Source organism: Antrostomus carolinensis, unplaced genomic scaffold, assembly GCF_000700745.2.
Source record: "Antrostomus carolinensis isolate BGI_N321 unplaced genomic scaffold, ASM70074v2 scaffold9893, whole genome shotgun sequence".
Taxonomy (NCBI): domain Eukaryota; kingdom Metazoa; phylum Chordata; class Aves; order Caprimulgiformes; family Caprimulgidae; genus Antrostomus; species Antrostomus carolinensis.
In genome coordinates, this window is record NW_010307251.1 from 22337 (window position 1) to 39123 (window position 16787).

The 16787-nt window shown below is 42.9% G+C and overlaps 1 protein-coding gene across 1 annotated transcript in view; it reads right to left on the bottom strand.

Annotated features, from left to right (window-relative positions):
• UNC80 (unc-80 subunit of NALCN channel complex) overlaps positions 1-16787 on the bottom strand; it is a gene marked incomplete at its 5' end in the record, with an annotated part of 93679 nt that overhangs the window by 19297 nt on the left and 57595 nt on the right. The window contains 9 exons of the mRNA XM_029084350.1: positions 1295-1420; positions 3633-3756; positions 6138-6338; positions 10271-10489; positions 10820-10855; positions 13046-13138; positions 13347-13517; positions 14217-14313; positions 16348-16486. Coding sequence (XP_028940183.1) covers positions 1295-1420; positions 3633-3756; positions 6138-6338; positions 10271-10489; positions 10820-10855; positions 13046-13138; positions 13347-13517; positions 14217-14313; positions 16348-16486 — 1206 coding nt within the window. The remainder of the gene's footprint in view (positions 1-1294; positions 1421-3632; positions 3757-6137; positions 6339-10270; positions 10490-10819; positions 10856-13045; positions 13139-13346; positions 13518-14216; positions 14314-16347; positions 16487-16787) is intronic.

The window sequence follows — 16787 nt, forward strand, 5'->3', positions numbered from 1 at the left end:
TTCAAGGAGGCAATACAAATGACTGTCAGTAGAACTCTGCTCATTTGAAGCTTCCCAGTTGCTACAGACTTAGCTGTGAAAAGCAACTGAACCTTGCAACCCCTCAAGCTTGCAGACCTGAGCTGAGACATTCCAGGAGAAGTTTTCTGATGGGGTGTGAAGTACTTCTGTTTCATATCCCGCTGGAAGTATCGGGAATTATGACTACTCATGTGTTTTTCTGACATGTTTGGTTTTCATTGCATTTAAAGCCCATGAACAGGGAGCAGAGGATAATAGAAGTAAAAACTCCCGGTGTTATTAAAAAAGTGATTAATTTGGTATCTGGTTTTAAAAAAGTGAAAAGATTTCAGAGAAGGTGAAGGTGACCTTTTTTTTGCTTTTGATTAAAGAACCATTATGTCAGAGCTGGAAGAAATCTGTCCTCTTTCTGTGTCAGTTGATACCCAAAAGTCCTTTTATGCCTGAAGTTCTGAGGAACAGCATTGTTTTGGTCCCTATAAGCCCTCCTTCCCAAGCCCCCCCACTGCTCAGAAATACCTGCTGAAGTATTCAACTGGATGTGCCAATGCTTATTTAAAAATGCAAGTTGGAGCTAGATTAGGAAATTTGTCCCTTCATTGTTCACCCTTCTGTCTGATTTCATGCCAACAGGGAAGGAAAGGGATACAGAGGCAGAAAGACTCTGTAATAGGTAAGGCACTGCTATGAGAAAGGAATAGTGATGAACTCTCCAAAAAGTCCAGGATGCTTTTTTTTTTTAAATTCCGGACAACAAGGATGCTACTGAGTCAGCAGCTGAAAAGCCAGGTTGCTCTGCTTTTTTTGGGCTGGCACACTGTGTGACCAGCTCAGGTAAGAGCAGAAGAGCACAAACTCCACTCTCAGTTACACACATGGTCCCACAGGAAAAGAAGTAGTGTTGCAAGGGTGCAACCCAGGCTAGGGCCCATCTCCTCGTGGCAGGAGACTTAGGCTAACTCCTTAGATCCTGCAGAGAATCCTAACATGCTTGTCAGAGCCTTAAACAGCATCAATCAGCTGAACCCCCCGGACTTCAATGGCAGTGTTAAGCTGATGGATGCTTGCTGTGGACTTGGCCCCAACAGGTGAATTCTGAGTTCAGTTCAAGCCTTTAAAATGAAGGGAGAATTTACATGTTGCTTCTCTTTCATTTTTGGTGTGTGTTCCACAGTTTTTGCCCAGCTTTTGCAGAAAGAAAACAGAGCACCGATGAGTTGGTGTCTCAACCAGAAGCTATAACAGTCCTGGCCACAGGCCAGGGCAGACACACCTGTATCTGCAATGCTACAAGCCGGACAACAGCTGTGCTGAAGGGCAGAGGTGGCGAGAGATAAGGGCTGAGATGAAGAAGGGGTAATCCGTCAGCCACACTGGAGGGTCCTACCACTCCCATCACCTGCAACACAAACAAAGCACATCACCACGACTGACTACTTACAGTTTCATCCATGCCATATCCTCCAACATCAGTGAAATGGAGGGGCCTTCCATTGAACACTGAGTTGGGGTGGCTCTAGGAGAACCAGCCCCGCCAGTGGTCCTCGTGGGAGCTGGGGCCAGTGAGGAGAAGGAGTTCTAGCAGGGAAAGGGAGGGGAGAAGAGGGAACCAGCAAGGATGGGAGGAGTGTATAGGTAACCTGGTACATTTGAAAATGTACCCAGTACCAGCCCTGAATGACCAGCACTGGACTGGTGGAACGGTTAGAGTTGGAGGATATGTCATGTAACGACTGTAACAAATAAAAATATGTCATCAAAGCAAAAAGTCTGCATTGAAACTAGACATCTTTTCCCTTCTCTTGCTGATCTACTTGAAAAATAATGTCCTAAGTCTGACCCAAGCCGGGTTTTGTACAATGTTCAGATTCCTCTCAAACACAGTCTGTTCTTAGGAACTCTTAAGTATGATTCATCTCACCTGACCTCAGATGTCTGAAACAGAGTCACCTGCATGTGACCTGGTTGTCTGGAACTCCTTGAAATATCAGCATAAGAAAATAGCACTTCTAGGGGAGAGTTATTGGGACTGTTTTGGATGTGTCCCTCAGGAGGAAATAAATCACAGTCCTGCATATACCTGTTTCTCTTCATGACTAGACACATCTAGATGACAGGAACAGGGAGAAGCTACCTGGCAGATGCCTAAGCTTAGGGGAGATGAATGCACTCTATTTTTCCAAATTCAGCCTGGAGAGAAAGGCAGTAGCCAGTTTTCTGCCAGAAAGCCAAAGGGCTCTGCCTCTTCCCTTTCTAAATTGTCCTTTGGCTTTCTGGCAAAAAGTGGCCATAGTTCTGACAGCTAAAGGTAAAATACTCTTAATGGTAAGAGTACATCTTTTCCTGGTAGCTCTCTCTGATGTTCCCAGCCAGTTGAATGCAAGCGCGATGACTGCACTTCAGCACTGCAGAACTTTCCTCTATTTGTTAGAGCAGTGGCTAATTTTTATTGCAGGCACTTTGGAGAGCTTGCTGGTGTGATTCACTCTGCCATGCCTGTTTGCCAAACTGCAAGTCCATTCTAAACTTGTGTTTGAGCTAACTCTGTAGCAACCTCCCCGTGTAGCAACCCTAAGTAGTCTGAGGGCTCAGATTTGCAGCACAGAGTAGCTACCTCTGCTTGAACAAGAGAGAAATCTGACTGACTCTGACAGGTTGGAGGTTCTTTGCCCTTGCAGCGATGAGTGCTGTAGGGACTTGAAGGACAGGAGCCTGGCAAAAACTGATATTGCATTTTAACTGTTGATCATTGTTTTTAAAGCTCCTCAGAGCACTGGTGAAACCTGAGAGGTTTTCTGTTACTACTAGAAAAAGTTACAACATTTATGTTCTAAGAAGAAAATGTTATAAAACCCAATAACAACGAAAATGCTAGTGCAGCCTTTCCCCCTGTATTTGTAGTTTTTCCACATGGAATGTAAGCGTGCGTGTTTATCCAAATGGCTGGAGTTACACTGATCTCAAATGGAGGGTTTGCCCTCAGTGTAACGGCTGCAGAAACACTACAATCTATCACTGAATGACCAGACAGGCTCTGTCTGCATGACCTCTCTGTTGTAACGCACTTAGGAGCATAAATTCTATTAAGAGTGGGATTTGAACATTGTACAGTGCAAACCTGTACTAGATCAAGCCAGGGACATTGCAAACAGTGGAGTGAATCCACCCATGTAAACCCTTCTAACTAGCCAACACCTGATGGCCTCTGACAGAGCCATCAGGGTCCTTCCCCACTGGAGACGGTAGGTATCCCCAGTGCCACCCTCTCCCCATCTCTACCAGGTGTGTGCAGTCTCCACCACCCCACTCTCCAACTTGCAGCCCTCAACTCTCAGCTCAGTCTGGAAAAGGTGGATCTTCAAAGTGGTGCGTGGGAAGCAACGGAAATAAAAGGCTCGACCACCGCTACCGGTCACTGTATCTCCCCATGCACCACTTCAAAAATGAACCTTGCTATCTCTAGTGTCACTTGTGAAGTCCCCTTGTGAGGTGTAAAGGGGACAAGTAAAATGACAGGAATGGGGCTGAACTGTCATCATCTTGATTCCAGAGAAGTCAACAGCAGGGGGAGGTTTAGCAGAGGTTCACGGGGTTGCCGCTCAGCTACTCACCAGATTGACACACACATTGATCAGAGACCTAAGGTGAGGCAGGAAGGATATGATTGGCTGCCTCTGAAGTGTCAAACAAACCCCTTCAATCAAATTGCTGGCAGGCTCCCACTCAACCTGGCGCCTGCAATACAACAGTAGGTGCCGTTAGCCGCGGGCCTCCTGCCCCCCACCAGACGCTCGCAAACACGGCGACCGACACACACTGACGCCCACAGAGGAAACGTTTCAGACAGCAACGACGTCCAAGATGAGCACAAAGTGCGCAACAGAGAAAAGGTTTTACCCATGCAGCTCAGGAAAGCAGAGAGCCACAGAGCACACGGGGCGTTTGAGAGAGATGAGAAGCGTAGCAGAGGGGTCTCGGCTAGTGACACAAACCCCCTTGCAACAGCAGTGGCGGATGAGCTGTGTTTCACTCCCTGGTGCTTCCCTCCGAGGGACAGTGAAGGGAAGGGAGCCAGCAGACAGCTCAGGTGTGCCTGTGCGGGGAGAGCAGTCTGCTGAGCTGTGCTCCCAACTGAGAGCCACTGCTCCATCTCCTGTGGCATGTGGATGTTCTCACGGGGGGGAACAAACCCCATCGGCTGTGAGCATCCCCTGTAAGCTGCTTTTTCAGTCTAGTCTGCTCTGCCAGAGTGACTCCCAGAGAGAGTCTGCCTTAAACTGTCCCAGCAGTACAATCTTTACCTTCCTCATCCTGTGCAGGAGGGCTGATTCATTCCCCACCAGCACCAATGTCCTTTATTCCACGATCCCATTTTCCCTAACACTTTGCTTTTTTCACCAAAACAGCTTTTAGGGCTCGTGACAGATGCTAAATGGAGTCCTTCCTAACCATAAGCAGGCACAGCATAGGTAACATCAAAGTGGTTCACATCCTTCATCTCAGAGCCCAACTCCTTGGAGTAAGTATAGTTCTCAAGCCAACATCTGACTGTGCACTTACTGGGACAGAAAGAGAAGGCTTGCACAACTAAGACTAAACAATACCTTCCTCAGGCTCCTCAGTAGACTTCTTAGAGACACACAGGGCATCAAGTGCTCATTACCCAAGTTCTTATGCAGACCAATATACACCTCATCTTTCAGCATCCTAAATCTCCAGAACAGTAGTTTGTTCTTGTTCCGACACCTATACTGTGCCCATCAGACACTGGGTTTGAGTGGGGTGCCCACAGGAGGCTGTATGTAAGATTCTGATGTGGGTACCTCAGTGGATGGCTCCTGGGGTCTGGCACCCAGCCCCATCTCTAAGAGGCTTCTTGGCCCAATAATGTTTAAATGTAGTTGCTGCATTTGGTCCAGTGGCTTTTCTGTCTCTATCCCTTTGTGTACAGAAGAGCAGTTTCAGCCAGGCATAGATACAGGCACAGACAGAGAGAATACGAAGGGAATTTTAATTTGCGAGCAATCATTCAGCTTACACAAAGAGGAAAGATCTTCAGGAACTGGAAGATCCCTAAGCTGCCTCTGAGGCAGAAAAAAGTATGAGCAAGAAAAGAAAGAATGAGCGAGAAGCAAGCAAGATATGGCAAAGAATCAAACCGACAGGAAGGAGAAGGACCAAAATTTCTGCCTCTAAATGCCCTACAAGGGCAGGAGTTTCTTAAAGCAGATTGTTAGCCAAAGGAGAGCGATAGGTAGTGATGCCAGAAAGAAGAGATCACCTCCCTATTATATGCTCCAGCTTAGTTGGATACATATGATTCCCATTGGGACCTAATGTTTTGTGTCTGAGTCCTAAACTCTGATGTTCTCTTAATATCATTTGGCTTCTCAGCTGAGACTGCCCACAAAGTGACTGTTTCAAGCACATGCCCATGAAGGTGACTGAGAGCAATGACTCTTTTTACTCAGATCACTGGAAAAATCCACAGGGCTGAGAGAATTTACACTACCCAGACTGGATTCGTATCACTGCCTCTGAGGTAGGAATGCTCCATACTGAATAATACTTCTTGAAGTTGCCAAAGTCTGTACCATAATTACTACACGATGCAGCAGGCTTTCACTAGCCACTGACTAGATGCAATTCTGTTCCCTTTACTAAAGGGTGTTCAGAGGCTGCTGCATAGTTCCCGGCTATTTTTATGTTTACAGAGAACATACCAGCATTTTCATGAGAAGGCATGCTAGAAATACTCTTACTACAGTTTAACTTTCCATTAAAAAATAAAATTAATCTCCTTAACTCACAGCTAAAATAAATAAAGAGGGTAGTGAGATACAAATCTGAAAACTTATTCTGGAGAAAGAAAAATGAGATTTCTGGAAGTTCTGTCTGTAGTTCTTAATAACCATGTGTTTCCTCTCTTGCTACCAGAAGACACAACAAAAACATCACATAAATGCACACTTACAGAGATAAAAACATCTGTTCATTTTCTGATACGTTGTAAAGGTTCACTGCAACAGGACAGTTTTAGATAGATGACATACCCACACTTCAAGGCTTGCAACATCAGAAACAGACCCCAGAGGGTTTCCATTGTACCTGCTCACCTCAGAGTAGGCATCTTGTGAATTTTATTGAACATACGATCCAATCTCTTTAAGATGAGGATAAGGGCAGGTCTCACCGCCTCAGCTGTCCAGTCAGTGATGGGCAGCATCTCCATGATGTAGCGCCGGAGACCTCGGCTTTCCATCGTCTGTGTGTCGTAAGGTGCCAGTTTCAGCAGGGAATGTGCAATTTCTGCCAACCTAAAACATGGATTATGAAGAGGAAAATCAAATATAACTTGCATTTCTCTACACATGTCAATGAACTAACAGATAAATCTTCAGTAGCCTAGTAAAAAGAAAAAGATGCAAAAGTGAAATGTGCTGCTATTTAAACTCTTATACATGATACCACAGTTCCTGGTCTGTTAAGATTATTTTGGTGGAATCACTGTTTATATTTATGCACATCCAAATGGTCTAAAGAATATTTTTACATTGATGTTAAATGCACCAAAGGAACATCAGGAATCACGGATTTGCATAACTAAACCCAAAATACCTTGGTAAGATTACAATATTGTAAATGCCTGTGAAACACAGACCTGACATCGCCTGTATGTCAATTAATGAGTGATTTGGTTTGTCTTGTGCTTGTTTTTCAGTGCCATCACTTTAAGAGGCATCGCTGTGCAATTATCAGGTGTTAGATTTTAAAAATAATGTGTCAGTCCCATAGTTTTACACAACATGTACTTTGTAGGATTATTCCCTGCAGCTTTGATTTGTTTCTCCTCACACCTCTATAGATTGTGTTGCTGCTGCTTCTTCTAACCCTCACAGATGGCCTCGCTGATGGTATTTTCTGTATTGACTGTGAAATACCATGGCAACTTTCAACTTACACTTGCAGTTTGACAAAGATTACTGAAATACTTGAACATTTGCAGTAGACAAAGACAAGTAATTAAGCTACATCTACTAATAAGAGGGATAGAAACCTATATACGCCCTGAAAGATCAATAGGCTTTGTAGGGACTATTACAGTACAATCCTATTCATATTGTGGGGGCTTCTTCTGAAATGCCTTCAACTAATGGAATATATTTCTACAGTCTTTAAAATCTGCCTAGCAATACCAAGGGCAACTAGTTCCTCAGATTAGCCAAAAGTGCTCTAAAAGTGTTTCTTTATTTAGTGTTTCTGTATTGTTACTTTTTACAACTACTTTGTCATACTATGGAGTAGGTCTGTTTTCTTAAACGCCGTGAAATTTAAATTATCATATAATTATGGTTCTTTCTGGCAATACAATATCAGTGGCACATAATGGTATGTGAAAACTTTCTTATGCATTATAAAGTGTGAGATGCACCTCATCCAACTTGAGACGTCAATCTCAATTAATCTTCTAGCTCCGTTCATGCAGAAACAAACAACCTGGGAAATTCTTATCTTCCTGAAATACTGGGATAAACAGCTCATTGGATGTGCATCTCCCTTTTCATTGGGTCCCAAAAAATCTTTGTGACTTCTGCAGACTAAATATTTAACTTTTAAATGGCTAAAATCGGGTGAGATGAATCCTGTCTGAAGTGATTATCATATTGGCTTGTTTTCTGAAGTCTCTGAAATGGCATCTGTCAGCCTCCCAAGACCATGGCTGTCACATCACATTCTGGTAAATCTGCTCTCTACTTAGAAAAGATTTTTTTCCTACAGCAGTTAAATCCTGTCAGTCACTTCACTGATACTTACGAAATGAATTTATGTAAGAATAAAGATGATGTTCATTTTTATTTAGGGCTAACTATGATAAAGCAATTCAGGTTCCAACCCCAATAAAGCAGTTATTTCTAGCACTTTCTAGGAGAAATTGGAGCACAGCTCATTATCTTCTGCAAATCAATCCCTTAGTTTTACTGCTGTAAGCTTTGACTGTGAAAGACCTTCTCTCTTGAAAAGAATGCAGTATTTGCCAGCTACTACTGTTTACTGTGGCTCTGCGACATGGAAATCTTCTCACAAGAAAGTATCTTTCCAGAAAATGTACCAATAACACCTTCTGTACATAGAGATTCAAGTTTGTTAAACTCATCTTTTAAGAGAGGGACATAAAATAGTTTAAGAACAATTAAACTCAATTACTCTGGAATATAAAAACACGTAGAAATGAAATTCCCACATTATTGAAAATACTTCTGGGTAGTACACTACAGCATTCTTGTATCACATACAAATATAAGAATAGGATAGCAAAAAGAACTAAGCCCCTTACTTTACTGCATTAAATAAAGTTAATTCATCAGACACATGCTTCTCACTCCCACTGAAATAATAAAAAAACCCCACAACATGTCTAACCAAGGACATAAGCTGTCCTGAAAATCTCACCTTTGTTTCTAACATAAGATTAAAGTTCTTATCTCAGGCTTCCATTGCTAAAAGTCATGGAGTTTGTAATGTGGCTAAACAGATGTATTGATTTCTGAGGCTTGTGTCCCTTGGAAAAAATGTAAAGGTGGCACTTCAAAAGCAGCCATGTCCATCAGGTTTTCAGTTTTTTGCAGCCAAGCACTACATAAGAATGACTTGCATCTATGGAAACAGGCATCTTTGTTTAAAATTATCCTCTAAATTATTAAACATTTGCCAGAGGGGGTAACACCATATTCAATTCCTACGCAAACACACAAACCAAACAAAAACCACCTCTCAATTCCCAAAGGAATTTGCAGCATTTGTTAAACAAGACCTAAATTAATGTCAAACACAATTTTATGTTCTTCAGAGACATCCTGAATCCGAAGATCTCTAATTGTGACAGAATCTGCCAGCTAAGCAGCTTTGCCATTTTTTTCCAGAGCACTCATGTAAAAAGTAGAAGAGCTTTTTCAGGGTTTTCCTTGGAACAGGGGCAGGAACAGGGCTGGTTCAGTGCATTGCTAGGATCTGTCACCCTTCAGCCTCCTTTACAGGACAAAAGTATAGTGCTCAAACAGAGCAATAATTTGCAGCCAGAATTGCATCTTGGGGTTCAGGGTGCAACATAACTTACTGTTACAATGGTCCTGAGTCACTTTTGAGGCCAGTCCCAGATATCCAGATCTTCACTATCTTCCCTATTTACTTTAATACTCTACTGAGCACTGTTTGGCTTAGGCCATAAAAAACGGCCTCTTGGTATTGAGCTGTTCTGTATTCAAAGAATGATCTTGAAGTCTTTCTCTGTCTCATAAAAGAATTCAGATAGCTGTCTCTCTGTGACCCCACCTGCCAAGGGATGCACTAGGACTGCCTCATATTAATCCCAGTTTTCCTTCTAAAGAGCACCAGTCAGAACAGTGCTAACTGTGGCTAACTCGGAGAGTATCTGTCCTGTTTTCATTTATGTTTCCTGAGAAAATACGAGGTGAGAAAGGAGTTTCCCCTGAAAATGAATGAAAAACTGACAACAGAATCAGGTCCATTCCCTCTTGGCCCATTGCTTTTGTCACCATTTACATCTGGACAAACTTCTCAGTAGCAACTTGCACTATTTTGTGTTTACCATGAACTGCAAACACAGAGAAGATAATCAGGCCCAAAGTGTTTGGAAGGCCCTAGGTCCAACTTCTTCTAGGTCAGCACCACGTGAAACAGTTTGCAGTTTGCATCCAACCAGCAAGCTGGGCACAGTGCTGCACCTTAATAAAAGCCTTGCACACCTGCTGTATCTCACAGGGAGGTAAATGCCTCCTGCCCCATCCTCCTCTGTATTTCAGGCATTTATGCAATACAGTGCAGTGGCTGCTCGGCTGTTCTTGCTTGTTAGCAGGTGGTTCTGACACACAGTGTCACAGGAGAGGATAAAGGTCGTATTCAGTCAGCTAGGCAGCTTCCACACCCCCTTGCCCTGCAGAGGCAGCTTTACCTGCTCTGCTCCTCACTGCAACTTATTCTGATGTATCAGATGGGCTTCCATGGAGCTATTTCATCCACTGGAGATGGGGTCTGAATGAGACCTTCCTTTCACACAAGCAGCACCAAGTACAATCTAAGGAACATCCAAAACAAGTTCTGCATGTTTCAGATGGCAACATGCAACTACACTACCAAAAAATGATTCTGTCTGCTATTACGAAAAGTTAAGAGCTAAAAGAAAGGAATCCCCCTGAAATGAACAAGTTAAAGCAGAATGCCTGTGGAATACCTCATGTGGGACTTCACATCCAGCAGCTCCAGAGAAGTCACTCGGGGCTCACCAGCCAGATTCTGCAAAATCTTCAGCCTCGGACCACAGTGCTTGTAAAACTCTGTGCAGATATTCAGCAATGACTCCCGCGGTCTCCTGAACTCCTCTCTGGCAATTCGTTCATCCAGCTCCTCTCGGGGAAGACCTTGGCCCTCCTCCAATAAGTGAAGGTTCTCTCTGGAGGGTATAAAATGAGAAAAAATAGGTACTGTTATATGCAGTGTAAAAGCAGGGATAGATTCTAACAACCTCTTCAGCTTGTTTCTGCAACAGATGCTTTCCCTTGCAATTAAAAAGAAAGATAGTTGCATCTGCAATTAAAAAAAAAGGGAAAAATTATAATCTGCAAAGTCTTGTTAAGAACTTCAATGATTTCTATATGAACTATCCTCCCCTGAAAAAAGACCACCGGTCACAGCGACAGTGGGTGGTTTCCAGTCAACCTGGAAACTGCTGGGGAACAGTTCATCACAAGTCAGGGAAGACTGGGTGAAGATTTTACTGTACCTGATGAAGTGTAGTTTGGCTCCCTGTTCTGGGTACCTAGGAAAACAGAAATAGTGCAGTTGTAAACAGCAACTTAGTAATGCCTAAACTGTGCCTTTCTGAAAGAAGGCAGCACTGTTCTAGCCCAGGGGTACACTCACCATGGGCAGGATGGTATCTTGTATCACTGGAACAATGGCTATACATAGTTAAGGACCACATTGAATAGCCTTCACCTCCCAACTGGCAGCAAACAACAGATTCCTATAGTTACTGCCCTTATTACAAAAGGAAAAATTCAGGCTTCAAAACCAGAACCATCTTTCAAGCAATTTCTTTTACTGATTTTCACCTCAGTGCTCAGTCTACTTCATGAAGTCAGAGCTCAGCTAGTGTAAAGAATACCTCAGAGTGTTTTTTTTTGTTTTATTGTCATTTTCTCTTGCCACTTCTTGTAGAGAAAGCAGTAACAAACCCTGCACCACTTGGCTAACACGTCCAAGGCTGGAACAGTGATCATGTCTACCATCACCAGACTCCTGCTGTTGCTAGCAGATGTCTGTTGCAATGATAACACAACAAAAGAAATAAGGACATGAAACCTGGAGCAGTGCAAAAATATTTTGGATCAGAGACTGAATGTTTTATAATCAGAAAGATCTGGAAATATAAACCAAGATGTTAGAGTCACACAGCATCAGGAGTCTCCACATTGCCTAACAGCAGATACATATTAACTGCTCTCCAAAAGCAGCAGACAAATAATAAAGCACTACTTTCCACCACACCTTATTTTCCTAGACTCGAGCATGAAGGGGTTTATCTGCTTCTCAGATCCAGGATTGAATGTCAAAGCTGTGTTTCACCCATGCGTGAATCAATCTTAAAGAATAACAGACTGATTCCAGGAGTTACCAAGCAAGATGTGCGCACTACACATCTACAAATTGACACAATAGCTCCTTGATGATCCATGTAGAGAGTGATTTCTATCATACTTCAATACAAAAGAGGATAACTCAGAAAGCATGTCTTGCCAGAAGGGTGCTCCTGATTTCCAGTTCTATACAGCTCATGGTATTGTACTAGACACTGGCTGTGCACAGACTTATTATCAGCTGTTACAGACAAAAGAGAAATAATCTGCTCTGGGAGAACAGCTACTCCAGCTTTTGTTAGGGGAGAATTTCCTTTCCAGGTCAGCCCAAGGATTCAGATTTTAAGCACAGTAAGGCATAGGCTGGCCAGGAGAAGGCAGGGCTGCCCAGAAGAGTAATCAGTACTGCAAAGAAAACCTTCATAATCCCAAATGCTTGTGGGTGGATTTTGTTACAAGATTTCTTAAGCCCTTGCTCTATGACTAGATTGTCCAGTAGCCTTGTCTAATTTGCAGCAGCCTAATCTGAATGGCCAATATGGCCAAGGAGCAGTACTACAGTCTACTGGCACCAACTCCTTCCTGATTTCCTTCTTCTGCATTTTTTTTTGTGTGTTTTTTTGTGAGTTTTTTAAAGAAGGACAAAAATATTCCCAATCATTCTTCCCTTTCTCTCAAAATTCTCTGCAACCCATTTCTCTGTTATCTGTAACTGCAAAAAAAGCCCAAAACCCCAAAAAACAAAAAAACAAAACCTCAAACCAAACCAAAATCCAGATCATGTGGAGGTAAAGGTGATAGAATGATACCATAGTAAAAGTAAAAGGAGATGGAAAAAAGGAAGAAAAGAAAAGTAGAAGAGGTGACAGTCTCTGCCTGACAAACAGTCTGAGCTTTTACTGCTGTTTGGTCTCTTAGAACAAGGTCAGGAGGACCTAAACCTTCTGCCATCCAAGTGTGCTCTGCCCAGTGGTCACTGTGGCAGTGGATGCAGGAAAAAGCAAAGCAGAGAACTGAGGGACATAGTCGCTTTCTTAGTATATCTCTGGAGTATGAAAAGGGAAACAAAGATAAACACACTTAGGGTGGGTGTCCTCCATTTTGATATCCTCGTCTTCTAGTTAGTCACATGGATTTAACTGGAAATCATAGTCTTGGGGATTTTGTTTACTGTCAGAAATACAGTCCGGGGCTATGTGCTCTTTTTATCTGACTTTTTTCTCTCCCAGTACCTAGAGCACTTCTTCAGATAGCTGAGGAAGTGCTCCAAGCACTCTGAGCAATGAGAAGTTACCTTACTAAAAAAAAAAAACCAAACAAAAAACAGCTGTTCAGAAAAATGAGAAAGAAAGAAAAGCCCACTGACTTACCTGGTGTTCACACCTGCTGACATGGTGTGGTTTGCTGTTGTGGTCCCTTTATGGCCTTGGTCGCATCGACTCATCTGTGGGGCTGTCATAGGCCTGGCAAAGGGAAGATGAATAGCACACTATAGCCTAAATCTAACCAGTGCACTGAAATTCTGCTTGTGATCTGGTCACATTTGGCACTAATTTTACCACATCTAAAGCTCAACCATTATCCAAGCTAAGTTGCATACCATGACCTCCTGTGCATTCCCTCTCCTTGGACTGATAACCAAGGCTCAGACCTCTGAACGATGTGGGTTACCTGGTGAGAACTTCTACACTGTACAAGAGGGCCTGCAAAGAGGTGGCAAGGGCAGCCATAGCAGCGATCTCCTCTCGAGCTGCTGTCACAGTCTCCACTTGAGAAGTTTGTCGTTTCAGTTTCTGCAAGTAACAGGGAACCAGCGCTTCCAAGACCATCAGCATCTGGAGGCTGGAAAAATAACCAATACTTGATCTGTCTTATTTTGTCAGTCCTGAAACTCTCATCAGGTGGAATTTCTATCTGAAGACCCATGGATCTCTTGCTGGCCTTGTGATTTCATTGCTTCTAACTAGATAAGCAGTCTTGCGCCAGAGAAACTCTTGGATCAGAGATATCAGGGGGAAAACTAGCTGATGCATGAAACAGTAATAATAACAACAACCCAGACTTCTGGGTATCTTCTGAATGTCATCCATTTGGAGACATTCATTTTCCCCTCCAAAGACACCTTTTTTTCTCTAGATCCCTCTGGGAAACTAACTACTTTGCTCTACCAGTTTACCTCCCCTCTCTCTGTATCTTCCCATTCTTTCCAGCTGCCTATTTTTCCCCTCCAGTTGCCTCTCCATTGCTTCTCTGACAACAGAAACCTGCAGGACACAGTGTGATCCCCACCTGCAAATACAGCCTAAGTGTTGCTGCTCAGACTGCCATCCAGCTTAGAGCTGCAGCTAGCAGGCAGGCAGGATATGGAGCCAGTGCCTTAGGAAAGGTATCAACAGGCAGAGGCTTGGCCTCACAGAGAAGCCCTGTACTTGGAATGTATTTCTATATCCCTGCCTCCATTTGTCTGCCTGGCTTTTGCATGCCATGTGCAGCTTTTATGCCTTTTCTGGGTCTGTACAAACCAAGAAAACAGATTAGCACCTTCTGAATGATTCAGGAGCATAGGCCACCACTGTCACACACAGCTTGATGGCTTCACTGATGGAAAAGGTCAAGTCTTCATTCCCATAGCAGAAGTCTGAGGGAGTAAACCAATATGAGAAGACTATCACACAAGCATACTGAATATGAAAGGAGCTAGCACACTGCTTCCTTTTTCCCCTTTTCAGTTGTTTGCTTCTCATGTTAACAATCCCCAATCAACGCTCTTGATTTCTGTCAACAGACAGAAATCTGTTGATAAAAAGAAAACATATGCTGCACTCCCACTTGCACCCTGCCATCCAAGAATTCTGTAGGTGAGAAACAGTTCTCAGTAGGTCAAATCACTGCTGAGCATAAGGCCTTACAGCTGCTACTGGAGTCCTCTTTCAAACATCACCCATCGCAAGCAAAATCTTAAGCTTATAGGTGACAAGGACACATGTCAGCTTAATGACAGTTTTTATGCTCCCTCTGCTTTTTCCTAAATGTTTCCACCACACTAAAAGTGATCCTGATACACCACTGATGCCAGAAGATAGTTTCACTTCTAAAAAATCAACTCCCTTCTATACTGGAAGCTACACAGGCAGCAGCACAAAAGTGAGTCTGGTTTGCTAGTGATTTGAGAAAAAGTTTTCAAAAGCATTAAGCAAATATTACTTTGGGGATAATTAGTGACAGGCACAAAGATACTGAAATATCAAAAGAATAATATTTGCAATACAACTTATAGTCCCATTTGCAGAAGTGATTTTGGTATAGAGGAACCCAAAAACAGGAGACCTTTTTGATGGGTGACCTTATTGCTCTCTACAACTACCTGAAAGGAGAATGTAGGGAGGTGGGTGTTGGTCCCTTCTCCCAAATAACAAGCAATAGGACAAGAGGGATTGGCCTAAAGCTGCACCAGGGGAGGTTTAGGTTGGATATTAGGAAAAAATTATTCACTGAAAGGGTTGTCAAGTATTGAAACAGGTTGCCCAAGGAAGTGGTGGAGTCATCATCCCTGGAGGTATTCAAAGGACATGTAGATGTGATACTTGGGGACATGCTTTAGTGGTGAACTTGGCAATGCTCGGTTTATGGTTGGACTAGACGATTGTAATGGTCTTTTCCAACCAAACTATTCTATGATTCAAGTCAAAGTGAAGGTCCCAAAGTATGTAAATCACTTTCAATAATGGAATTTGGAAGTCAGTCAGTTCGTATGAAAAATACCAGGCACACAACATACTCATCTACAGTCTCATTGTCAACACACACTTGGGAATTTTCAGAGATGCCTTTGAATAACCCTCCACAAAAACCCCAAAGCTTTTATATAAATGTTTCCTACAATCCAGAAATATCTTCTGTTTCTGTACCATTTTATATGACAACTTGTGATTTAATTGTGCAGCATCATAAAATCCCAGTATGTAATAAAGCTTTAAGGCTAGACAGGCTTCACAGTTCGCCAAAGTCAGTGTTATTTAAGGGAAGTGCAAACTTGGAAAATAAGTTGAAGATCCTCACAAAAATCAGCAAAATTTACTTCCTTGCAAATCACAAAGCAGGCAAATTATTAAATGCTGCATTGCATGGATAACTAACAAGAGACACAGTGTCCTGGATACATCGTGCAGCCATATATACTCTGCTTTATGATAAATCACCTCCCTCTGAGAACTCAGCACTGTTTAATGTCTGCATGGCATCCATCATTTACTAGTCATAGTCTACCCACAGGAGAGAATGCTTTTGTTTCCTGCCCACATGGAGCACAGGAGAGGACGACATTGATCTTGTCAGCATCATACAGTTTATTAGGCGTCTTTATTCTTCACCCACACATGATAAAATTCAAAATGCCGGGGGGCAGTCTCAGAGTAGCAGGCGCAATGCAGAAGAAGCAGCTTTAGAATAAAATACATTAGTAACTCCCTTCCTGTGGAAAATATCAAAAGGATGGTGGTGATAAAGCCAACCTTAAAAGCCTCATGAGGCATAAGCAACAGATATGACTGCATTCTGGGAGAAGAAAAGGGCCAAATTTGTTCAAATTTGAACAAATCATGCTGCATCAAATGCACGTTAAATCAATGAACAACAAACCCAAATTACTGAATAAAATGTGCTTTGCTGTTACCTAACGACTTGAGAGGCTTTTCTGCTTTCACCAGCTCCAAGATGTCCAAAATGTCTGGAGTATCTCCTTCTAAAGACTGCAGCAGGTCAAACAGGCACTGAGCTGACACTCCTTTGCTGGTTCCGTTGTTTGCAGCATCCTGTTTCAACAACAGACATTTGTTGTTGATTTTCTGAGGGCCTGTGTGCATCCCAGGAATCTTTATCTGGAGGTGTGGGCAACCTTTTTTTTTTTTGACAAAGGTCCCACATGAAGTTCAAGAGCTTACTGCTATCAAACAGGAATCTTTGACTGACTCAACAGATTGATGCTACAGTGGAAGCATGATCTGAAAACTGCACAGAGCTTTACTTCCCAGAAACAGCAGATCGTTGCTGCCCTGTGAAGGAGAAAGATGTGTGTGCTTACACTGTATGTGCAGTTAGATTTGGTAGTCCCAC